Source organism: Lycorma delicatula, chromosome 13 (assembly GCF_047948215.1).
Source record: "Lycorma delicatula isolate Av1 chromosome 13, ASM4794821v1, whole genome shotgun sequence".
Taxonomy (NCBI): Eukaryota; Metazoa; Arthropoda; class Insecta; order Hemiptera; family Fulgoridae; genus Lycorma; species Lycorma delicatula.
In genome coordinates this window covers 54209261-54236766 of record NC_134467.1, presented here as the reverse complement: position 1 = coordinate 54236766, position 27506 = coordinate 54209261, and the positions used below count along the sequence as shown (strand labels likewise).

General features: G+C 30.5%; 1 protein-coding gene across 10 annotated transcripts in view; it reads left to right on the top strand.

Moving 5' to 3' along the window:
• The window catches only part of Pfrx (6-phosphofructo-2-kinase/fructose-2,6-biphosphatase), a 181204-nt gene that overhangs the window by 88516 nt on the left and 65182 nt on the right, over nucleotides 1–27506 (top strand). For 9 of the 10 annotated variants that reach the window (XM_075380859.1, XM_075380851.1, XM_075380856.1 and 6 more), the window contains exons 5-7: nucleotides 6580–6671; nucleotides 8097–8262; nucleotides 22437–22655. In XM_075380859.1, the coding sequence (XP_075236974.1) occupies nucleotides 6580–6671; nucleotides 8097–8262; nucleotides 22437–22655 (477 nt within the window). The remainder of the gene's footprint in view (nucleotides 1–6579; nucleotides 6672–8096; nucleotides 8263–22436; nucleotides 22656–27506) is intronic. The other variant, XM_075380854.1, reaches the window with a different exon arrangement.

The window sequence follows — 27506 nt, the reverse complement described above, 5'->3', positions numbered from 1 at the left end:
ATTATATAATTGATTGCTGTTATTAGGGTTTCATTTGGAATTCTGTGAGACAGTAATAGCAAACTATTTTTCACAGAAATGTTTGATTAAAATACAGAGAAAGTTTTTTAAACCCTTGCACTGTCATTTCAATTTATATTTATAATTCTAAATGACTAAATGAAAACGCAATATAACAACCATTCTTGCAGGTTTTAATGTATCAATGCGGTAAAATAAAAATATCTTACTTGTATCTTAGTATGCAGGTAATTCACTTATTTGACTTAAATATTTATTTAAATATATAATCTAAAATCTAAATTGATAAATTCACCTAAGTAGTAGAAATTTAAGGAAGAATTTCTTACTCTAATCATTTCATTCTTATTTATTTTTGGTGTACACATTTTTTAGCTATCAGCGGTTTTTTTTAAGCTCCATCATCTGTCCTTTTATAGAAACAGTAAATTTTTTAAATTACTCGAGTCAAATAATAAATTATTTACTTCAAAAAATAGATAACAAACTAATGAATTCATAAGTTATAACATGAATAGGGATACTTTATTTAAATTAGCAGAGAAGAAGAGATAATATTCTATATTTTTTGTTATAAATGCTTATAATTTTACTTCAGTCACATGTAAATTTTTTATAAAGTAAAACGGTTGTTTAAAAATGTTTTATTTTTTCCCTAATTTGTACGTTGCAATCTTTAAACTAGTGAACAAGCAATTCCCCCGTGGCTCGATGAGATGAGGATAATATGTAAATGAGATGTAGTCTTTTTCATATTCAGGCGGACCATTCCTGAGATATTTGGTTAATTAAACCCCAACCACTAAAGTACACCAGTATTCACTTTCTAGTATTAAAAAATTTGTATAAAAGCAACTAACTTTTATTAGGAGTTGAACCCTAGAAGCATCGACTTTGAAAATAAGTTGTTAAGTAACTGGTTTGCTAGTTAATCGCTAGACCAACTCGTCGGGCAGGTTCGAATTGTAGGAAATACTTTGAGAGCTGACTTTGTAGGTTAATAAATTCAAAAATGTTCCTATAAACTTTTACGCACAAAAATCCCTTTTGTTTTAATTATGCTAGTGAAATATTTCATCCTGATTTCTACTTTAATTAATTCTATCACAACCATCAAAAACCAGTTTTATTGCAAAGGTATTAGTGAATTCCCTTATGACATTAAATCCAAAATAGTGAATAATACAAACCCCTTAAAACCATGCATAGTGTGAGAGGTAGCCCCCCAAAAATAATTGTTTGTCCCTAATCTGAAAAATAGATATTTTTTAAAGTACTAAGGTTCATTCACCATGGGGCAGTTTCAGTTACAAAATAATAAATAGCAAAATAATATTACTTTAAGTAGATGTTGTTCTTAATGATTAAACTTGCTTGTTTTTTGTGTGTTTTTTTTTTAAATCAGTTGTTTGTTATATTTTGAAACAGTCTTTTTGGTGGTTCTGATTTCAGTTATTTTGTTACAATATTTTTCATCACTTTCATCATGATGTATATGATGATATAAAATAATTAAAAAACAAATGGTCGATTCTACCTTTAGATTCTAGTTGTCGATTTTCCTGGCAAAATTGTTTGTATCATTTAATAATTTTTATTATTTACTAATATTAAATATCATATGAGTATTATTTACATTTAACTGGTCTATAATTAACTTATAGACCAGTTGATTGTAATTCAGCTGTAATTTTACTTTCATTCATCCATTCATCCATAGTGTTCTGTCTTTAGGCAGGTCCTGTCACAGCTGCTGTTCTCCACCCTGTTCTATCCCTTTCTAACCTTTCAGTTTCAACATATTTTTCCTTTTCCATAATTCCATCCCTCATTTGAAATCTATTCCTTCCTCTTCCTTTCCTTCCATTCACTAAGCTTTCTATTGCATCTACTAATAAACACCTTCTCCTCATACAATGCCCTAGCCCAGTGGTTCTCAAACTTTCCCAAGTCGCGGCGCCCCTTCCAAGTTGCAGTGCCCTTTTTCAATTAAAACTTTTCCATGGAGCCCTATCCTATGTAAAAGTATAACTACTCATAATTAAGAGATAAAGATTAATAAAACTCATTTATATTCATTGTTTTTTACTTTATTAACATTAAATTAATAATTATAAATGTCTTGGTTCAATTAATTATGAAGCTTTTACAATATTCTGTGGCGCCACTGTGAAGATGCTACAGCACAGTTTGGAAATCACTGTCTTAGCCAGTTTCTTTTCCTATATTCAATCACATTTAGCGTTTTCCTGTTCTCCCCAATTCTCCTTAATACTTCATTTTTTACATGGTCTTGCAATCTGACATTTATCATTCTGCGCCACACCCACACCTCAAAAGCCTCAATTCGTTTTCTGTCTGCCTTTCTCATTCTCCATGATTTCAGCTTGAGAGAGCATCATACTCCAAATAAAACATTTCATTAATCTCTTCCTTAACGCTAAGTTCAACTTTCCACACTGCAGTCTTTCCTTTTTATTAAATGCTTGCTTATTTCTTGGTATTCTTGTTTTAATTTCTACTGTGCAAGTCAGGCCATCAATTATAAAGCTCCCTAAGTAATGAAATTTCTTCACCTGTACTAAGTTTCATTTTCTATCTTTATCTCAATCCTCTCCTCTTTTCCACCTAATACCATAAATTTTGTTTTCTTTTTCTTGATTCTTATACACTGACTTTCACAAGCTTCATTTAACTCATCAAGCATTTCATTTAGTTTACTTGGGCTCTCTGCCATTACTGCCATGTCATCAGAAAAACTATACATTCTGTTCTTCTTCTTCCGACTTTTATTCCTCTTTTCCCATTCAGACAGCATTTAATTATATCTTCCAGATATATATAAAGAATATTGGTGACATGCTGTTGTGAACTAAATAGTAACAAAATTATTTGCATACAATATACAAAACTTAATCATTGACTGGTTTGTATAGCCAACCTGCATGTATTGTGTATAATGGGGAATAAAATTTGTATACAAATTTTTTTTCAAATATTTGGAGAGTTGACATATTGACAGTCAATTAACTATTAATTTTTACATGTAATAGTGGTTATTCATTTTATAGATAATGCTGTATCAAAGTTTAGTACATAACTGGTGATGAATTCAGAAAGCTTATTATTTATAAATTTGCTTGTTTATAGTAATCTAGCTATTTTGACATTCACAGCTTTTTCATCAATGACTATTAATAGCAATATAATAGATACGTTTAATAAAAAAATAATAATTATAACTTCAAAAATTATAAATAGATGTTTATTATTATCTCATCATTAAAATAAAATAAATTATTTTGTTGCTATTACAATCTCTTAGCAGCAATTGAACTATAGTTTTGATCACTACTATGTTTAAACATATATATGCACATAAACAGAGTATTTCTAAATTACTTATACAAAAGTAACTTTTAATAATGAAAAAAGTGATTAACTTACAGAAATATTTGATACAACACTGAATACAGTATATCTTCAAGTTTCATTTACAAATGTTCAGTATGGCTTTCTTTTGTAACACAGTAGATGTTCCATCTGTAATCAGTTTCCTGCCAAATCCTATGAAGCATGTCTTGATCTATGGTGGCAGCTATTTGTGTTATCCAGTAGGGTAGCTCGTCAACATTTCCTAGAAGCAGAGGAACGAATACTCTTGTCTTTAATGTAACCCATACAGAAAAATCCATTGGAGTTAAATCAGGCGATCGTTGTGGCCAGGAAATTGTTCCACCACATCCAATCCAAGTTGGCACTTTGCTATTGAGATATGCAACAACTGCACAATGATAATGTAGTAGCATGCTGTCTTGCTGCAAAATGAATTCTGTGCCCGTATCCTATTGTAATTGTGCCATTAAATAATCTTCAAGCATATCTAAGTACAATATGCAGTTACAGTTGACTTGGCAAAAAAATTGGTACTGATTGATGTTATCGCATCTTAAATCTGATGGAAGCTCAGTTACACCGTAACCTGAGATGACATTTAAAATTCTGCAATCATTCAGTGATATCATTGTGACAATTTATAAATAACGGAATAGATAAACTATCCAAAGATAGTTGAACTTTGTGATCACTGTTATGGGTAGATGTTTAGAAGCCAAAATGTTAATATTTTAAAAAGATTAAGAATCTATATTATTAATACATTCTAAATCAACCAGGTAAATATTAATAGCTAACAGTCTGTCCTTCTTACAATGCTGTTTGCCACAAATTACCAGTGTTGGAGATCACACACTCTCCTATGGTAACTCTTCTACTGATTCCTGGGACCTATTCTAGAAATCTTATTTAACATGCAATTCTTCAGATATAACTCATTGTAATTTCCGGTCATCCTCTTGGCTGAAAATGCTGAATTTATAAGGTCTTGATAAAAGTGAAATAAGTGATGCCATACACTCAAATCGCATTTTGAAACAAGACTAAATATTTAATCTTTGTCAAGCATTTTTCAAACATTCTTTTTTGTCTATCGCATTATAAGGATCAAATAATTGAGAAGATTTTAGCTTACAAGCAAGATTTTATTTCATTAAATATCATAATGAAATGAAATAACACTAAAATAATTAAAAAGTACAAGTGATTCAGTATTTTTGGTTTAGCATCCTAAGGTTAGGTAATTTTTGAACAGACCTCCTAAATCATTTGTACTGTATATATTTGTAACAATACTGTTGAATCATAATATGGAGTATACATAAAATTTAGTGTAACTTATGGTAATATAATTGACTGTTAAACCAATCAAACTAATTAAGTAATCTGGTTAGATACATTTAAAAGATTTTTGTGTGAGTTAGATGTGAATTTGTTCTTTCACGTGGATGTGTGTACATTATCCATTGATTCACTATGCTTCCATCAAGAATTTTTTTATCATAAACTACTTGTTTGTGACCATGAATTTCAATTTAAGTGGTAGGTTTAGCTGTTAACAATTTAGTTATTGTTGCGCATTTAAATTATGTGCACATGGTTTAAGCCCTTAATAACATTTCAAAAATATATTCATCAAAAGCAAACTACACTAACAAAACGCACTGCAACATGTTTTTTAATGGAAGAATATAGCTCTATGTGGAAGTGGTGCAGTATCGCTATACCTTTTGTTGTTGAGATAACTGGATGAGTTTAATCTTTTTTATTCCTTAATTGTATTTTGGCAATTGAAAAAGTTTAAACCTTTTTTGATTATTTCTATTTTCTTTATTTTTATTAATTAAATCATAATTTTTTATTTTTAACTGATGACTTAATTTATTACAGAAGCTTATGGTGAAGCTTGTGTATTTTATTATCTTATTAAAAACTAACTCAGATATTATTGTATTTTCAACTGTAAATTCTTCTTTTTTTTATCAGTTAGTTTTCTATCTGATTCTACTTGTATTTATTCCTATTAGTAAATATTTTATTAAAACGCTTAGAAATATCGTAGTCAGAAAAATATTTTAGTCTTAAATATCTTTTAATATTACCGACTGGCATTCTGTTTTTTATTTTTATGTGACTGCTTTCATGAACCTCTAATCTTCATAAAAGTGTTCTTGTAACATTTTAAATATATACATTTATTACGATGCAACTACAGAACCACACCCTGGTTATTTCGTTGTTTGATTGTTTTTTGGCCAAAGTGTGAATTCTCTTCCACCGATAACACCGATACTGGAATACACAGGTATTCCATGAATTTACATGACAGAAGGAAATAAACCACATTCTTCATTCACTGTGGATTGGATTAGTTTAACAGGGCTGTATATAGTATACAGAAACTATGGTACAGTTTACTTTTTTAATACTCGTTGGCTTCCTTTAACACTTGCAGAAATTTTAACCCTTGTGCTTACAGGTACCTGCTGTTGTATTGACTTTGTCAGACTTTGCGTAATCCTTTGGCAAATGACCTTTTAGCTTGTAACAAACAAACGTAGGGGTTCTCTGTTTTAAGGTATTATGACACATGATTATATTTTTTGCATGTATGTCACTACCTTAAAGTGTTTCCTTTAAAATTATGCTGGTTTTCATAATCAAAAACATTCTGAGAGTTCTAAGGTTCAAATGGTAGTTAAGGTAATGTTACTTTTATATGGATTTGAATACTAGATCGAGTATATCGGTGTTCTTTGGTGGGTGAGTTTCAATTAACCACCCATCTCAGGAATGGCCGACTTGAGACTGTTCAAGACTACACTTCACTTACATTCATACATATCATCCTCTGTAGTACCTTATGGTGGTTCTGGAGGCTAAACAGGAAGAGACATAGTTTCAGGACAGTGAGGAGTGAGAAAAATGCTTCTAGACGATTTCTGATGTGGCATGCAGACATGTGAAACACACAGTTAGTATTCCATTGCTAAAACAATGTCCTAAGCAACAGTGTGACTTGTGAAAACAGAATTTAGGCTACGTTTTTGTGCACCACTCTGCTAATCTTGAAACATATGATATGTATTTTACTATTTATTTAAGGCTTAAGTTGTAGATTATAGCTATTATAAATCCTGCAATTATTTGTTTACATTTCAGGAGGTTAAAGTCAATAGTCCTGATTATAAAAATATGAATACAGAAGCAGCATTAAAAGATTTCTTGCAGCGTATTGAGCATTATGAGGAAAGGTAATTAATTTTTAATTGATTATTATATCAGTTACAAAAACAACTTTTTTAAATGTCAGCTAAAGTTAATCTTTCTAAAATTAATGAATCTTTTAGAATTTAAAGATGATAACTATATCTTTTTAAAATTATCTAATCAATTAAATTTAACATTTGTTTTAACAATCTGTGGCAAGAAAAAACAAGTAATATCTTTTAAATGGAAAATTTTCTAACTTTATGTTTACAAGGTTTGACCCAAAAAATATGCTGAATTTTTTAATTTTCCAGGCTGTAAAGTCCAATTGTCAAAATCTTCTTTTTTTTTATTTGAACACTTGTCCTTAACATATGTTTACATTGTTAGCCATATTGGATGCTTAGTTTATTGGTGACTGTCGAAAAGGTTACATGTGTTTTGGTATTTTGGTGATTTTTTAATTTGTGGAAAAAAATGGAACAAAGGATTTGCATTAAACTTTGCTTTAAAGACCTTGAAGTTAAAAAATCCCTATTCTTGCTTTGCTCTCAACATCCCCGCTCAGCAGTCACTTTACACTTTTTCAAACAGCCCAATTGTAACAGTAATTGACATTACTGCTACAATTTATACCTGACGTTTCTGACATAAAGTAGATTATAACCGTTTAATATTCAGTTAGCAAATAGTAATAAATGAAACCTATGTAAACAGTACAATATTTGAATCTTCAAGCTTAGCACAGCGATCACAAATAGAGCTAGCTAGTACAAATTTAGAGCTATCTTGAAAAAAAAATTTTTGAAATATTTTACTGCACATTTATTACTTTTAGTATTTGATTTACATTTGCAAATTTTATTGTTCTATACTTGTCTAAATACATCATTCAGCTCTTTTGAATGAATGTCCTAAATTATCCTGTTTGCTTTATGTTTAGGATTAAAATAAAACATTAGCTGTAAATTTTTATCAAATTATACACAGAATTATGAATTATTTGCAGTACATAATACACAGATTGCACACAGCATTTTATATCGATGGCCTGTGCTATCTCTACTTAAGTTGCAGAATGATCTTTTGTACTAGCTAGCAAAAGAATTCAGAGGTTACATCAAATATGTAAAACAACATCATACATTGCACAATAATCTAAGTGTTATAATTGTATATATCATAAAAATAATACAAAAAAGTCATAATATCAGGTCATATTACAAGTAAAATAAAAAAAGGGATGGCAATGAAAGTGTTAAAATAAAGAAAAAAATAAAACATTAATTGATTAAACCTAGGCGTGTCATGTTTTATTATGTAGAAATATTCCCTGACTTTACAAAGAGATTTACTATAACAATTATATAAAAGTAATGTAGATTAATTGTGTTTGAATATTTTAACATTTTATGTGCTAATTAAGCCAATCTGTCTTTATTATTAATGCTACTTATTAACTTTTTTAGATATGAACCTCTGGATGAGACGCAGGAGAGCGATTTAAGTTTCATGAAAATATATAATACAGGTGAAAAGGTTGTTGTGCATAAGCACGAAGGACACATACAATCCAGAATAGTTTATTACCTTATGAATATACATATTATTCCAAGAACTATTTATTTAACTAGGGTGAGTATTATTTATCTGCATAAAATCTTTCATTTATTTGAATGTACACATTACATGTGTTTACATGCATTGCAATATGTAGGAGCGCTTCAACACACATACTGTGATGTATATATGCGATCAGGTCGGTTACAATTCCTTGCTACAATCATCGGTGTAGTCTTGGGCACTGCTGCTATTTCCATCGACTCGGGTAGGTGTTAGCAAGTTTGGAATGTTTTGTTGCTCTAGAACCGTTTCTGTCAATTACAGTGTAGTTCTTTTTTTTACATGACTGAATTGTAATAGGTATTCTCTATCGGTTGAGTTAATGATTATTTTAAGAATTTTTGTTAAATTTAATTGTTAATGTAATTTTTCTCCAGTATGACTAATTCAAATATAAACTAAGATAATAGTGCTTGCATTTTTCCTGATAAATTTGAAATGATCCTGTAAATCATTAATTTACGGTTATCTACCTCGAGGTAGGCTGCTTGCATCACATCTGTCTGTTCTCTTCAATTTCTAGCTGAACTTATGAATTCTTGATAGCTGCAGATTCCTTTCATAATTTTCATCTATAATATTTGCTCTTCTCCTACCTCTTTATTTGCATCTTCTATTGATCCTTCTGTTTTAAATTAAATTTCTGTTAGTATGTACATCCTCTTTTCTACACTGAATTGTTCTGATTAAAAAACTTCCATTCTTAATCACTGTTCTCATTTTTCACTCTGTCCAAGCAATTTATTCCAGTCAACTCTATGTTTACACTTAAGTAGCTTCCAGCATTTTTCCTTTTTCTTATTCTTAGTGTCCCATCAGAGGTGGACACTCAAATTATAAAAATCTGTGAAGCTTCTTGAAATTTAACACTCCTTGCTAATTAATAATATAATAAAACCACATACTGGCAGAATCGATAAAGCATTAGTCATCATGGAATTTTAGAAAAATGAGACTTGTGTAGTTACTGTATTTTTTAATTTTTTTTAATGGCAGCTTACCTATTTTGATATTATGTAAAACTTACATATCATTTTAATATTGGAAATAATGAAAAGCCCAACACAACAAACTATTTTAAATCAGGTAAACATATTTTGATTGACTTCTTTTATATATATTTATAATCATATTTTATAAGAAGGTGTGCGTATATGTATGTACACATACCTTTTTGTATATACCTTTCTTATACATATATATTTATTATGGTAAATATTTAACACACTATAATGTATAAATTTAGACACACATACACACAAAGCAAAATACATGTAGTTAGTGTGGTATTTATTGTGTAATAAATTTTACAGTATAGTTTATAATAATAATAATACAAAGTTTATAACAGCAATGCAGTACATATATTGCATGTAGTGAACATAAAATTTCTTGCATTAACTATCATCAATCTTGCCAAACACAGACATGTACTTTATTTTCTGAGTTTTTTTTCATTATTAATGTAAAAGAAATCATGTATACAGTGTGATCATAAATTATTCACCACATTTCAGGTGTTAATAAAAAAATAACAAAGCGATGTAGTTACATGCATATTTTCATGTTGAATAGGGCATATAAAACGGTTTTGTTCACAACATTTATTAACTTCAAAGTAATTCCACATGCACCTTTGTAGGATGTAAAATTTCTCAGAAGGTATTCAGTTTCACCACAAACATTATAAAAAATATCCGGACTTATTCCATTAATTACACCTTTTATTCTTCTTTTTAGTTCATTGATGTTGACAACTTTCGTCATGTACATCCTGTCTTTGACAAACTCCTAAAGAAAGAAATCAAGTGGTGTAACATCATGGGATCAAAATGGCCAGGGTATTTCCATCACAACTAATCCAACATTGAACAAATTGTTTATGTAGGAGTCCCTAACATGTAAACCCCGATGTGGTGGTATGCCATCTTGTTGGAAGTAAACATTTTGTTTACTTCCTTTGCCGTTGTGGTACTGCATATTCTTGTAACATGTCTAAATAACTAGTGCTAGAAACTGTTAGCTCCGCAAAGAAGAATGGTCCTATCGCTTCACCAAAAGTGGTCTATTCTCTCCAAATGTTAATTCTCGGGCTATTATGTTTTGTTTGTGAGACGGCATGAGGGTTATTGCTACCTCAAATTGGACAATTATGATGGTTAACGTGACCAGAAACATGGAACGGTGCTTTATCAGAGAAGATTACTTTTTATAAAAACGCACTTTATCAAGAATGTCTGTGGCAAAATTATTATGGCGTGGTTTATTGTATTTTCTATTGCATGCACCGACTGAATTTTGTATGCGTGAAGTTTTAGGTGCTTGTCTAGAACCTTCACGATTGTCAATTGTGGTATTACCGGTTCTAAACTCGCGCGAGTCTATTTACCCAGGCTTCTCTGAAAAGTTTCTCTAACTTAATTCACAACTTCCTCAGAAAGAGATCTGCTAGCAAGTTTTTTGTGTACTACATTTGCTATATTCTGAAACTGCTGATACCAACATGTGTTAATCTTTATTAAAAGAATCATGGCTGTCCTCAAAACGAAAACATCTGTGAACAGTAATAATAGATCCGTTTTCATGAAACCACAGTATGCACATTGCTTTCTCCTGCATGGTAGCCCCCTCAGCTGATGATCCCCCTTGTCATTACATCATGGTGGCATGTTCATTCAAGATCATTTGTAACTGTTGTACCTAATGTTTGAAAAAATCAATGCATGCTACATTATTTTATTTTTTATTTATTAACCCTAAGATGCACTGAATAATTTATGTTCATTCTGTATATTATACATGTATTACACGGTTAACTAAAGTAGGAAACCTACATTACTAAAGTAATGGAGGTTGTATGTACTAATAATTGTGTAGCAGTGAATGTGTTAAGCCACTTCTAGCCAAGGTAAAATCCCGAAGTAGTAAAATTTTCCTTTCTCTATTAAAAAGACAAAAAACCAACTTGTACTTATAAAAAATTAGCAGATTTAAGATTCAAATAACTTCAATCAAATTCTTTCTCAACTTATAACTCTTGACCGGTCAAAAAGCTTTACTTTTTAGACCCATCTTGCAATTTTGAACGATTGATGTAATCAGACAAAGATGCATATACTTGCAAAATCAGATAAATAAATAAATAAGACTGTATTAGCTATATTTATGTGTACTTTATGATAATGGCCTTACTTTTGTATTGTGCATGTAATTTTGTTTTCAGAATAGTTTTATTTATTTATTATAATGTATTTTTAACATTTTCAGCAAACTCAACATGAGTGAAAATATTTTTTTGCGTGTAAAACAACATCCTGATAATGGGTTTATAATCCTTATATGTGTCATTCAGTCACAAATAAATCCAAAAGATATAGTAAATTTCATCTTTGTTATTATAAAACATGAATTCTAATTACTTGTTGAATCTAATTACATTAACTACATTGCTCGCTAATCGTAAGAATTTAGTTCGGAATTAAATGACATGTATAAAATATTATTTATGAAATACGGTAAGTATCATTCCAAACATAAGCTGCACCCAAATCCAAGCAGCACTAAAACTTACATTGAAGGTATCAGATGAAAATTAAACCGATTTCTGAAAACAAATTATTTAATCTTAATTTAAATACGTTTAACACGATTGTCATGTTTAATTAGTTGTTCATATATTGTTTTATTTTATCTTATAAATAGCTTTTTATTCTTATACTTCAATCAATCTCATTATCTTCATTGTTGCTATCGCTAGATGGCCGATCGGCAAGTGTGCCCTTTTTGAAAATGATAACATCTTCTATTTTATTCCACCTGTTCAATGCATAGAATTTTATAAATTAAAAAATTATGAAGTCTGTTGGAATACAATTCTACACTCTTGATTCAATCAAGTTCCATAACAATCAATTTCTTATTTTACATGTAAGAGTTAAACAGTTATTTCTTGTCGATGACCAATCATTGTATAAAATCAGCAGATATTCTATAAGAAGTTTATTTACTATGATATTCAGAACTTGTAATCAGCAGATCATTCCTCTCAGACTACCTACAACAGTGGTTTTTTCATAAACAAAAATTTTTTGTTTTGTCTATAATGTGACAATAAAATGCATCTACTGCTCATATATTGCTTTAGATTCTTAACATTCCTGGCTTTTTATTACATACCATGTTTTAGCCAGTCTTTGATACGATTAGCAGACTTCTGGTTTTTTCATTGAAGTGAAAAATTACAGCTGATTAAGGTTACTCTTTTTATTATGATGGGTAGCTAAAGCTTTTGTTCAGTGACTGGTGTACCAAGCATTACTTACTTGTAATTTTTCATTTCCTATCATCATCATTAATATAGATTTCATTATAATTTTGTCCGTCATAAGATGAGAGGTTATGTCAAAAAATATCGGCATTTCATCCAAATTTTGTGTGAGCTCTGATAAATAAGTTCGCTTCATTTGTAAATTAATGACAAACTGTTGGTATTGAAGAGTGTACCATTATAATGGTACGGTAGTTTTTGTGTAAGTGAGGTAGACTTATGTTATGACACAGTTGCTAACAGATTTTTATTAATCGATGTGAAATTTTATTTAAGCTGCTTAAAAAGTGTGTTAAGAGTATTTATTTTAATAATCAAAGCTTTGCTTATGGTAAACAATGAAATATAAGCAATTTTAGGAATCCGAGCTGAGTTTTCCTGCTACTTGAATGAGGTTTTATTTACAACTTAATAAATTATTACTAATAGTAATTTATTAAATTATTACTAATAGTAATTTATTATTTTTATTTAATCAATAAATCAGAGTGAGAAGAGGAAAAACAAGAAAAAACCCTATTTTTGTCCATTTACAGGTATCTTTCTACCTTAAAACAGCATAATATTGATTCTAAGAAAGCAGCATCTTGAAACAATTGAGATATCAAATATACTATTGTTTATTGACAGCTGGCCTTAGAATTTAGTTTTGGAACTATTCATTGTTTTCTTTTTGATCATAACTCAATATTTGTTTTATTTTGTTTTTTCTAATTTTATTTCACTTTCACAATTATGAATACAATACTTAATAAAGGAAACTAAGGATGAATTTGTAGTTTAGCATCTTAGCAGTATATAACAGTTAATAATAAATAAAATAAAAATATCACTTGCTGCTTATTTTTTTTTATTTTTTAATTCACAGTAATGCTTTCGCAGTGCACACCACTTAATCAGATGTATTAAAAATTTTTTAAAATTGAGTGTTATTTTAGGGATAACATGTTATTATAGGGAGGAGAGTGGAGTATTTCAAAACGCATAGCGATAGAATCATTGTAATAAGGATAAAATCAAAACCTAAACCGACAACGATTGTTAACGTTTATATGCCTACAAGCGCCCATGATGATGATGAGGTAGAGTGTGTATACGAAGAGATTGATGAAGCAATTAAACACGTAAAAGGAGATGAAAATATAATAATAGTTGGAGATTGGAATGCAAGCATTGGAAAAGGCAAGGAAGGAAATATAGTGGGTGAATACGGGCTGGGCAAAAGGAATGAAAGAGGGGACCGACTTATAGAGTTTTGTACGAAGTATAATTTAGTAATTGCCAACACCCAATTTAAAAATCATAATAGAAGAATATACACTTGGAAAAAGCCAGGCGATACTGCAAGGTATCAGATAGATTATATCATGGTTAAGCAAAGATTTAGAAATCAACTTGTTGACTGAAAAACTTACCCTGGAGCAGACATTGATAGCGACCATAATTTGGTGATAATGAAATGTAGATTGGGGTTTAAAAACCTGAAGAAAAGTTGTCAGATGAATCGGTGGAATTTAGAGAAGCTCGAGGAAGAGGGGGTAAAGAAGATTTTTGAGGAGGACATCGCAAGAGGTCTGAGAAAAAAGATAAGGTAGAAAATGTAGAAGAAGAATGGGAGAATGTTAAAAAGGAAATTCTTAAATCAGCAGAAGCAAACTTAGGCGGAATAAAGAGAACTGGTAGAAAACCTTGGGTTTCAGACGATATATTGCAGCTGATGGATGAACGTAGAAAATATAAGAATGCTAATGATGAAGAAAGTAAAAGGAACTATCGGCAATTAAGAAATGCTATAAATAGGAAGTGCAAACTGGCGAAAGAAAAGTGGATTAAAGAAAAATGTTCAGAAGTGGAAAGAGAAATGAACATTGGTAAAATAGACGGAGCATACAGGAAAGTTAAGGAAAATTTTGGGGTACATAAATTAAAATCTAATAATGTGTTAAACAAAGATGGTACACCAATATATAATACGAAAGGTAAAGTTGATAGATGGGTGGAATATATTGAAGAGTTATACGGAGGAAATGAATTAGAAAATGGTGTTATAGAGGAAGAAGAGGAAGTTGAGGAGGATGAAATGGGAGAAACAATACTGAGATCTGAATTTAAGAGAGCATTAAAAGATTTAAATGGCAGAAAGGCTCCTGGAATAGACGGAATACCTGTAGAATTACTGCGCAGTGCAGGTGAGGAAGCGATTGATAGATTATACAAACTGGTGTGTAATATTTACGAAAAAGGGGATTTTCCATCAGACTTCAAAAAAAGTGTTATAGTTATGATACCAAAGAAAGCAGGGGCAGATAAATGTGAAGAATATAGAACAATTAGTTTAACTAGTCATGCATCAAAAATCTTAACTAGAATTTTATACAGAAGAATTGAGAGGAGAGTGGAAGAAGTGTTAGGAGAAGACCAATTTGGTTTCAGGAAAAGTATAGGGACAAGGGAAGCAATTTTAGGCCTCAGATTAATAGTAGAAGGAAGATTAAAGAAAAACAAACCAACATACTTGGCGTTTATAGACCTAGAAAAGGCTTTCGATAACGTAGATTGGAATATAATGTTCAGCGTTTTAAAAAAATTAGGGTTCAAATACAGAGATAGAAGAACAATTGCTAACATGTACAGGAACCAAACAGCAACAATAACAATTGAAGAACATAAGAAAGAAGCCCTAATAAGAAAGGGAGTCCGACAAGGATGTTCCCTATCTCCGTTACTTTTTAATCTTTACATGGAACTAGCGGTTAATGATGTGAAAGAACAATTTAGATTTGGAGTAACAGTACAAGGTGAAAAGATAAAGATGCTACGATTTGCTGATGATATAGTAATTCTAGCCGAGAGTAAAAAGGATTTAGAAGAAACAATGAACGGCATAGATGAAGTCCTACGCAAGAACTATCGCATGAAAATAAACAAGAACAAAACAAAACTAATGAAATGTAGTAGAAATAACAAAGATGGACCGCTGAATGTGAAAATAGGAGGAGAAAAGATTATGGAGGTAGAAGAATTTTGTTATTTGGGAAGTAAAATTACTAAAGATGGACGAAGCAGGAGCGATATAAAATGCCGAATAGCACAAGCTAAACGAGCCTTCAGTAAGAAATATAATTTGTTTACATCAAAAATTAATTTAAATGTCAGGAAAAGATTTTTGAAAGTGTATGTTTGGAGTGTCGCTTTATATGGAAGTGAAACTTGGACAATCGGAATATCTGAGAAGAAAAGATTAGAAGCTTTTGAAATGTGGTGCTATAGGAGAATGTTAAAAATCAGATGGGTGGATAAAGTGACAAATGAAGAGGTATTGCGGCAAATAGATGAAGAAAGAAGCATTTGGAAAAATATAGTTAAAAGAAGAGACAGACTTATAGGCCACATACTAAGGCATCCTGGAATAGTCGCTTTAATATTGGAAGGACAGGTAGAAGGGAAAAATTGTGTAGGCAGGCCACGTTTGGAGTATGTAAAACAAATTGTTGGGGATGTAGGATGTAGAGGGTATACTGAAATGAAACGACTAGCACTAGATAGGGAATCTTGGAGAGCTGCATCAAACCAGTCAAATGACTGAAGACAAAAAAAAAAAGAGTGTTATTTCTTCTCAGTCAGATTGTTAAATGGTAATTTATAATTGTATGAATTCTACAATTTGTTGAACCCATTCATCTTATTCAAATTTCACTCTCTAATTTATAACATTAATAATAAAATAATTTAAAAATTAAATAAAAACCGACTTAAAAAAATAACAGTTTATATAATTATATTAATTAATTAATAATATTTATAATTATATTTTTACTAACTAAAAGTATATATATTTTTTAAAGTATTTTTTTAAGTATTATATTTTTACTAAGTAAAAGTATATATATTTTTTTATTTTATTTCACAATTTTTTGTGGTATCTAGTACCTATATATATATATATATATGTATTTCTAGAACCTATTTTATATTATATAATTAAAATATGAGTAGGCTTACTAAACATGCTGCTCAAATGAGACAGCGACATTTAAAAGAAAGTTGCCAAGGAAGGAATGATCATTAAGGAAAAATAGAGAAAGAAATGCCATGAATATTTCCGCAGAGACGTCTCAAACAACGAGAATGTAGACTATCACAAATGAGTACATACAGCAGTCAGTTCTTACGGAATGAAAGTCTAGAGAGTCGTGCTCCTCATGTCAGTGTAATATGCAAACATTTGTCAAATTAAACGCAAGAGCAATGTTCTCACTGCCTCGGCTTTATATGCGATGAAGGAGAATTATTGTTGGAAGCTGTACTCATAAAATTTGATGATGAGACTGTTGGTCTTGGAATGAAAGATGTTGATGGTTGTTTATCAATATATCGTTTATCGATATCCCCAGTTTATACAACATTCCAAGCAACAAAGGAATACGGAGATGTTGAGCACAAAATACTACCTCTAATATTAAGCTGGGCTATAACCATTCACAGACTGCAGGGTACAACTCTTGACAGGGCTATGATAGATCTCAGCAAGAAAAGTTTTGCCAAGGGACAGATTTATGTTGTTCTTAGTCTAGTTAAAACTTTACCGGGCATCGCCTTGTCTGATTTGGATCCAAATAAGTTATTAAATACATCATATGATGAGAAAGCTCTAACAGAAATGATGAGGTTGTGTTATCTCTCCAATTTATAGATTTCATTATTGCTTGTAGATATTTGGACAAGATTCTCTACTGCCTGGTTAAAAAAGCTGTATTCAATAACTATTGAATATTATTTATTGCAAAATTTTAATATTTAACTTACTCATACAGAGTGATGATTGGGAGCTTGTTGCATGACTATTTATTTAATATTGCAAAAGCAGAATTTTTATTATAAAATTAGAATTTATTATTACGTAACAAAGATTGTAATATCTATATTATAATTCTGCAATTAGAGATAATACACTTTTTCACCATTTGATATAAATATTAAATGTAGGTTTAATATTTACACGGAGTTTAGAAGAATGTAGCCGAGAAAAAACTGATTGTTTAAAGAAGAAATATAGAGAAAGAAACTCCATGAATATTTCCACAGAGATTAAACAATAATATAGACTGTTATTAATATCCTAGTCGTACAGGGAACAGAGAGCAACACTACAGGTGGGAGTGTTCATTGGCTAAGGGTGTCCAGCCGTTTGGTTTTTTTTGGTATTTTTCCTAAGATTATCATCAGATTTGGTTAAAATTTATATGGGACCACTGAAAGAATATACTCTGTCAATTAAAAAATATCTGATTGGATACCAAATAACTTCCTTGTACACTTATTAAAGTACATATACACATTTTTTGCTGCACTTCATTTAAACTTATTTCATTTGAAAGTGAGATACAATCCCCCAATTCTTTAATAAAGTGGACAGATACACAGTTTCATTGTGGTGGACACACATTTTTTTGTGGGTTCCTAATAGCATTTTATATTAGTTTAAATATTAATTTTGATTCACATCGCCCTAGTAGGTGCGTGGTATAAGTGAGAATGTGTCGGATCCATAACCATGAACACATCTGTTTGAATCCAACTTCATATATATATATATTTAAATTTTTTTTTTTTTTTTTAATTTAAATATATTGATTGATTTATTAATAATTATTAACCTCTGTAAAAATATTTGAATTAAAATGCAATGTACATAAAATTCTATTTCACTAATAATTTTTTATTATTTTTTATCGTTATTATTGAATTATTATTTATTGTAAAACTTTTTTTTACAATCAGAGGTTAATAATTATTAATAAATCAATATATTTAAATTCAAAAAAAGTTTAAAAAAATATATGTATATGAAATCAGATTGAAACTGGTGGGGCCTTCCCCTTGTAAGATCCAAATATTTCATTAATTAACATTTTATTTGGCTATAACTCTGGAACCGATGAAAATAAGTACCATTTATCATATATCGTTGAAAAGCACTCGACAAGGGTTTATTACTGCAGTTAAGAAAATGTCCAAAATTCAGATGTTTCAAAATTGAAACCCCTGCTTTATTTGGAGATCTGATTGTGTACACATGTTTGGTCCAGTCGATTGCAATCAAAAGGGGAGGTGCACAGCTAGATGTTACAACAGTCCTAAATACAAAATTTCAACATTTTATGGCTAGTCATTTTGGAGTTATGCAAGATACATATACATATGTACAGACAACATGCCAAAACTAGTCAAAATGGATATTTCTGTTGAAATATGAAAACTGAAATTTTTCACGATTACAATACTTCCCTTTACTTCGTACCAGGGAGTAAAAATTATCAAAATCAGTTTACTAATGCCAGAGATATTGCATAACGTGCAATATAATCCTCCTCCTTTTTTGAAGTCTGTTAAAATGACATATTATATGTATTTTTTCAAGAGAATGTGTTTTTAATATGTTATTACTTATTTCTAATACTTTTATGAACTGTAAAATTGAAAATGTATTTTATGTGTTCATGGTTTGTTTGATTTTTATTTATTATAATTAAATGCTTCTTCCTTAATTCTTTTTTTAAATGTTCTATTTGTCATACCTATATAGAATTTATTATAATCCTTATTACCAGAATTAATTCTATATTAGAGTAAGTGAAATTTGAACATGATAAATGAATTCAATAAAAAGAAGAATTCATATAATTATAAATTCATCCAATAGGTAGCAGTATTTATTATTATCAGTGAAAAGTTTTCCTTCAGATTATAATGTAAAAAAACTTCTTCTTATTAATCGGATAAGAAGAAATAACCCCTTTTTTAAATGTTTAATACATCTTATGAAGCATTGTGCACCATAAAAGTGCTAATGTGATTTTTTTAAATAAGTTTATAAGTTATATTTTTATTTTATTTATTATTGATAATAAGATATAAAACATTATAAAGATTATATTATTAATGAAAGAAAAAACATTGGAAACCAACAGTTAATATAACAAACAATAAACAAACTTTTTTAATTCAGATGACATGAAATAATCAACGTTAGATTTCATAATTCCTAGTAAATTTGAACAAAACCAAAATTACCAATCATTTTGATTAAAACTGATTTTAACAGACATTTTGTTTGTTTGGGCCTTCTGTGACCCAATGAGATTAGGATGATGTATATAAGGTGTAGTCTTGTACAAACTTAGGCCAATCATTCCGGAGATGTATGGTTAATTGAATCCCAACCACCAAAGTATACCGGTATCCACTGACTAGTATCAAATTCGTATAGAAGGGACTAACTTTTACCAGAATTGGAACCTCAGAACCTTGACTTTCAAAAATCAGCTGTTAAACAACTGATTTGCAAAAAGTTAACCACAAGACCAGCCTGATGGACAACTTGTTTAATATTCCTATTAGATTTTTGTTTCCACAAGTGGTTGTATTATTCAGTTTTTAATTTTTATAGTTTTTATACTGTTCAGTTGAAATATTTTTCATTTTAATTTTAATTAATTGATGCTTTCTGTATTAGTGTAATATTAGAGCAAGAGTTTTAAAGATTTCATTATATAACTTAAGTAAATTATTTTTAATTTCAGCAATAAAAGGATTTTATTGTACAGAATGAATAATACATATCCTTTATATCTTTTTTTATGTTGTACATCAGTTTTTATGGTATCTTTTCCTTTCATAACAACGTCTGATTTATTATAGAATGTAGATAATAAAAGTAAGTAGGTAAAATATAAAAATGTCAGAGGATATATTTTATTGAATTACATATCCATTGTGAGTTAGATACATTAAGATGAATTTTATTATCAGCTTCATCTATTTTACTGATGCTTTTTTCTTTTAATAATTCACTTAATATGGAAAAATAGTTTTTGTTTTTTAATTTAAAATAGAAATATTTTATCATGAAGTAGTAGTCATGTGTTGTATTATTAATAAATATGTTAGCTAAGAGATCAGAAATGTTTGTTCCAAGATAAACAAGGTTTGTTATTTCTTTATATTCTTATTTGGTTTGCTTGGCATTTCTCCTGCCTCCACCCCATTTGGTCGCCCTAAAGCGTAAGAGCGAATGTCTATGTCACAAACAGCTAATGAGCCTCAAAACATTTTAGCGACCAGTCTCCTAAATAGCTCCGAGAACTTACCTAACAGTGTGAGCAAACTAAGCGCGGTGCCATACACCACCGGCTTACATGTCCCAACCGCTCACTTGTCGTATATTTACTAAAATGGATAGGTGCACCCCATCAACTCCTTAAAATATATATGACATTCATAAATTAAAATTTACTTTGTCTAGACAGCAATTCACTGCCACACCTAGGTCACTGAATACCAGCAAGTACCTGTCCACCATATTAAAGCGCTTGGAGCCTTAATTGGCTGGTGGTCAGCCATATATCTCTAGGTTAGCTTCCCACAGCAGTGCAGTTGAAGTCTTTCCCTTAAGTAAATTACTGATGTCGGTTGAACATAGCAATCGCGTCAAAGAACTCCCACACGGTCTGACAATGCGTCTTGCCATATTGACTCACTGCTTGTGAGTGGCCGATTTTCCCCTTGACCTAAGTTCCAGGTTGGCCTGGTCTCTGGCTCTCCGAGAGCAGGGCAGTCAAACATCAGGTGTACATTTGACTGGACCTCCCTGCAGATGCACAGCTCATCAGCTGCCAGGCGGAACCGAAACAGATATTGGTTCAAATTAATGTGGTTAGTGAGCACCTGGGCACCTGTTGCTCTGAAAAACGAATTTGAGGCTTACCATCCCCCCAGATCCCATATAAACTTGTACAGAGATCTTCCCTTAGTGAGGTGTCCCATTCCAGCCGCCATGCTTACATCATGAGGCTCTGCAGCCTCTTCCACAGGCTGGAGATGAACTGAATGAAATTTAGATTCAGTGCATTGTGATCTGTTCTGGTACTGGCATGACCCAAAACTGCATTTGAAATACCTCAGCCTCCCGGCCTCAATCTCCACATGACTGCCTGAACTTTCACCACTAAATCGATTAGGAGAGCCTTTCCCAATATGTTGGTAGCCTTGTAGGAGGTTATTTTAAAAACACTAGTGCATACAATTAAGGCTCTGCGCTGGGCAATCTTTAAATTTTGAAAAAGTGCTCTACTCATATTCAACCTATGCACCCAAATGGGTGCCGCATAAGCGATCATGCTTCAGAAGACACCTCAGTACACCATGTACACTTGACGCCCAGACAATCTGAGCAATCCTCCTAAGCTTGTGCATCACTGAGACAGTGTCCACCACTACTTGCCTAATGTGATTGCTACTTCCCATCAAACAAAACACCTAGGTACTTATGAACTCTCACTTGGCTGATTACACAACCTTTATACGTAATGTGGGTGTTTCGACTGTACGATAATTTGTCTGCACCCTTAGAAGCATAAACTTTGTCTTGCACAGAAATCTTTAAATTCTGAACATCCATCCAGTCGTCAGCGGTTGACAAGGCCGCTTGCGCTCTATCTTCCAGCTGCAATTGTGAATTACCATGGACTAAAAGGAGACAGTCATCTGCGAAAGCCTGGGTCATGATCCCTTCTGGGAATGTCAATCCCAGAAACCTGTCAAATACTAGGTATTTGACAGGTTTCGATTTTGCAAGCTGCCAGGGGCTTTGCTGCAACTCGTGCATGGAGTCTTGCCATAACTTGAGTCTGGCTTCCTTGATGGCATGAACATACTCATTACGAGCGCGCCGGTAGATCCGCAGATGCTCAGAGCGTGTTATTTCTTTATATGAAATTGCCTTATCTAAACATAAGTTTTGGTATTGTTTATCAACTTTTTAACTGTAGCAATAATTTTATTAATTTTTTTACTATAGCATGGAGAGAGTGTACATAATCTAGAAGGCAAAATTGGTGGTGATTCTGAATTATCTTCACGGGGTAAACAGTATGCTAAAGCTTTAGCTGTTTACATCAAACAGCAAGATATAACGGGGCTGAGGGTATGGACTTCTTGGCTGCAAAGAACAATTCAAACTGTGCATAATGTACCTGCACCTCAGGAACGATGGAAAGCATTAAATGAAATCGATGCTGTAAGTATTACACATGTTTGTTTTGCAATATTTGATAAATGAATATATTATATCAGAGTTCTAAATTTTTCAAACTTTCTCATGATAATATTAAAAAGGCACAGATTAGGGATAAAATTATTCATACTATGTGATAGTGACACTGGATTTATAGTACATTTTATACTTTACACTGGAAAATCAGACCCTGAATCTGAGCATATAGAAGGTGATTTGGGAGTATCTAGAAATGTTTTTAAACTCATGTTTTTGGATAATGGGCATGTTCTTTTTACTGACAATTATACTAAGCCAGCATTGTATCAATTCTTGCATGACTGTAAAACAGGAGCTTGTGTTGTTACTCTAAATATGATAAGAAAAGAAACCCCGGTGTTCAGTAAAGTTTAACAGGGTGATTGTGCCACACAAAATACTTGTGTTTTGTTACCAGAAAAGTAGCATGACAAGAGAGATGTGCACATGCTGTCATCTGTGCAGTTATGTAATGGTCCTACTAAAAAAAGAAACCACAAAGGGGAAATTATTGTGAAGCCTCAGAGTGTCATTGATTACAATGAAAATATGGGTATTATAGACAAATGTGACTTGGTTATTTCTTATTCTGACTTTACAAGAAAAACATTGAAGTGGTATAAGAAACTTTTTTTTCATCTAATGGATGTGTCAATTCTAAATTCCTCTGTTTTGTACCAAATGAAAACTGTTAAGAAGCCTACTGTTCCTGATTTAAAACTTTACCTTCTCAAACAATTACTGGTAGAATGCAGTACAAAAAAAAAGTATTACACCAGGTAGAAAATCAAATACACTATTTGAAAATTCTCTTCATCTTACTGCTCCACACTTCATTTCACCAATTCCCACACAGAAAAACAGCAGTGACCTCAAAGAAGATGTTTTGTGTGCAAGAATATAACACAGCGCCCAATAAAAAAAAAACGTGGAACTACCCAGATGTGCATTGAATGTATTTTAGCCCATTTGTGCATCCATGGTTTCAGGAATTCACAAAAAAAAATTTAGATTGTTAACTCCCAATTTTTGAACTAAAAAAAATTTATTAGTTTGAAAATTTTTGTTGTTTGACTTTTAAAATTTTTAGATTTTTTTAATACTTTAGTTTGTAGTTTTGTAACATATTATCATTCATAACATTCAAAGACCTTTTTTATGTTATATTTCCAGGAGATTAAAAAAATATGTATATCAGTTAAAATTTTGAAAATAATTTTTCAAAGTTCAAAATAAATTAATTTTTATTTTTTGTTCAGTTGTTTTGTTTGTTCAATCAGAAATGAAGTAATATAAAACTTCATGTAAAAAAAATACTGGTCCCAGGAGTCATATAGATTAAAAAAATGTTGCTACTAATAAGGTTAAAGGTTACAATACTAAAATAATCAGTTAAAAATGGCATGACATTTTTCTCTTTTCATCATGGTTTTTAGTAGACCCCTTTTCCTCCCTGATGTTATATTCATCGCCATTTCAACTTCATTTTTACATAGTTCCATAAGTTCTTCATATTTAAAAAATTTTCCATCCACAAGAAGTCCATTTTGACATAACTTAGAGGACTGCTCAGGCTAATACAGCTTACTTCTAGTATCCATCAAGACTTAAAGGTTTCTTACGCTTCTGCATTGAAATCTTGAGAAGCAAAAATCTTCTTACACTGTAGTTTCATTACATTGTATAAAATCATTCCTTCCTCGATATTAGACACAAAGGAAGCTATAACAGGTCTAGTTTGATTTAACTCCTATTCTTCTAACATAATTAAGTTCTGTTTCAATTAACTCTATGCCCATAACATTTTACACAAATTAAAAATCTCACTAACATTCTAGATTTTCACTTTCCATCTACACTATACCATAAAACACCAAATTATTTTGTCACTGTTTGGAATCTAGGACTTTTTTTGCTGCTTGCTAACCATCTGATTCTACTACAGAGTTAACCTGTCTATCCTTAGTTAATCTTTCTATTATGTTATTCTGATCTTCCATAAAAGCAGTGATAATTAAGTTACTTATTTTTCTTTTAACAACTTCTTCCATATCATACTTAATCTTATTTTTCAATTTCTCAAAAAGGAGCAACATAATTTCCATATCTGATGACATAATGAAAAATTTACTGCACAATACTTATTAAATAAAACATTTATATTATTATTCCAACTTATTCAATAAACTCAAAATACACTATTGCTTAAAAATAAATTATTATTTCAGTAGATGTTCAGGAATAACAGGGCATTACAAAGAGGAATATGTTGGCAATGAGAGTAGGAAGCCCATGATTAGGTAGAATGCAATAATGAAGTGTAGAAAGCAAGGCAATATTAAAATAGTTAAAAATAATAATAATAATAATAATAATAATAAAGAGAAAGGGCTATTAAAATTATACAAACTTTGAAGAGTTGTGTGAAATTTATCTAAAAATCACAAGTCTTACAATATTCAAAATTTATTTATTACAGGTCTGACTAAGTGTTATATTTCCTGGCCCACTAAACTATAAACCTATTACATATCACATATCACCAATTTTATTATGAAAGACAGAACCTGAAAACTAAATTTTTAGGCACAAAAAATATAATTTATGTAAGCTTCTATTTCTACACCAAAAAAATATTTTTTTAGAAAAATAAAATATTAATTTTTAAAGAATTTGTTAAAAAAAAAATTAATTTATAAATGCTGGGATTTTCAAAACAATGTACTAAGACTATGTTGCTTGATAAATTTATGTCCTAAGATTGCTCTCTTTAAAATCTAATTGGAATACCTTACTGTCAGATAGATCAGATTTAGTTTAAACATGAGTAAAGGAGTCTCAAAATTAATCATTCAATTAAATTGAGAAATTTATATTTAATAACTTAGTTATCCTTTTAAATAAAATTACATAATAATGAAATTTGAAAATTATAACATAAAACTGAAACTTAGCTAGAGCCCTAAGTTATTTACCATTATACATTATAATGAATAATTATACATTATTTATTTGTTATGAAACAAACTATTTATATATGTAAAAAAACAAAAACAAATAATAAACACAAAAAAAGAACATATAAAACAAACTGTTTTACTTAGCGTATATTGGACTCGTAGAACATCCATTATTAATCTACTTGAAACTTGTAGAACCCTTATTATTTATCTACTTGAACTTTGATATTCGCATATTCAAATTTCACAAACATCTTGCAGAATAAAATAGCAAATTACAAATTCTCAATGTTGAAATCGGTTAAGTACTGTTGTTTTAAAGAAAACTTATAGATAAACGAAGAATAAAACATAAATTGTAGATTTTTTTGAACGGTTTACCGAACAACCTTTTATGAACAAAATCGCCGTATTGAAGTTCACACTGACGAATCCGAATATAAACTGTGTCATATCGATGGTCTCCCAGTCTAACGCCACCACCATTCCTGAGGATTACTCAGTCTATGTAAATGCGTGTACGCAAGTAACGCTTTCTGTGGGAAAAGTTTGTTCCCGTTACGAGCATGATGTCATACTACAATAAAATTTATTTTTAGCAAGAATGCGCGATAAGAATCGAATCATCAAAAAATAGTTTATTCTTATCTAATTATCCCGTGATTATCCACAATCAGTCTTCTCTGAATAAATCCATTTAACCTCACATTTTTAAAATCGTCTGTCGATGATATCCAAAATTGAATAATAAAAAGTAATTAATACAAACAAAGTAACCGACTTAATTAAGCCCTATGAGCCCATTTTAGTAAAAATTTATAATGGTTACATATATTAGTGGATTTATTTTAATAATTCATGACAAAACTAAGTTTTGAATGCGATTCATACTCTACAGGAAAAATCATATATGGTTTTTCTCTAAAACCGGCTAGAATTAGACTACAAAAGCTAGTGTACTGGTGTAGAAACCTGTTTTTTAGGTTATGAAGACCCCGTGTACACTTAATTCTAACGATAGTTGATTTTCAAGTTAAACAATTAAAAAGCAAATAACGTCAACTAATACTAAGATCTCACAGAATTATTTTAAACCCTAATTCAACCAAAACCAAAGTAAAAAAAGCTATTCAAAAACACAGAGTTACTAACGTAATCCACACAGTGTTATCAACCTCTTCTGAAAATTAGTATATTAATTTATTATATTTTACAGAGAAAAATAATACTCATTGAAGCGACAAAAATATTGTGTATAATTAAAAATTTTTTTTTAGTATAATACAACTACTTAATTACACGTCTCAGGAGCGGTTGACCTAAGTCTGCTACATTCTATATGTTTACTTGTACATTTTCTCTTAACATTGATTGCATCTGCAATTACGTCAAACGTGGCAAGCGGATACTGGTAATTGCATTTGCCTACACACACACCCAGACTCATCAGTAGCTAGAAAACTGTTTGGAGAAAAGAACAATTAATCTTAATTTATATAAAAACTACCTTAAACACACCAAATTAATAACAAGTACAATGAAACTTACTTGTTAATATCCATTGATTTACCTGCATTTCCTTAAATACTATTTCAGGTAATACATTAATTTTTTCATAAGTTAAAATCGATAGTTGTCATGATCGACTGAATGGTTTCAACTAAATTAAATTTGGTTTACATTAATTTGTTTTTGTTGTATAAATGTAATTTATTTTAAAATATTTACTGTTAATTTTTTACAATAGTAAAATATTAAAATGTCATACAAATAGTTTATTCGTAAAAGGATATTATATGTTAGTATATATTTCTCAAAATGCTATTTTGTATACTGTGTGCCAACTATGCTGGATATGGGAATTTTATTGCTTTGT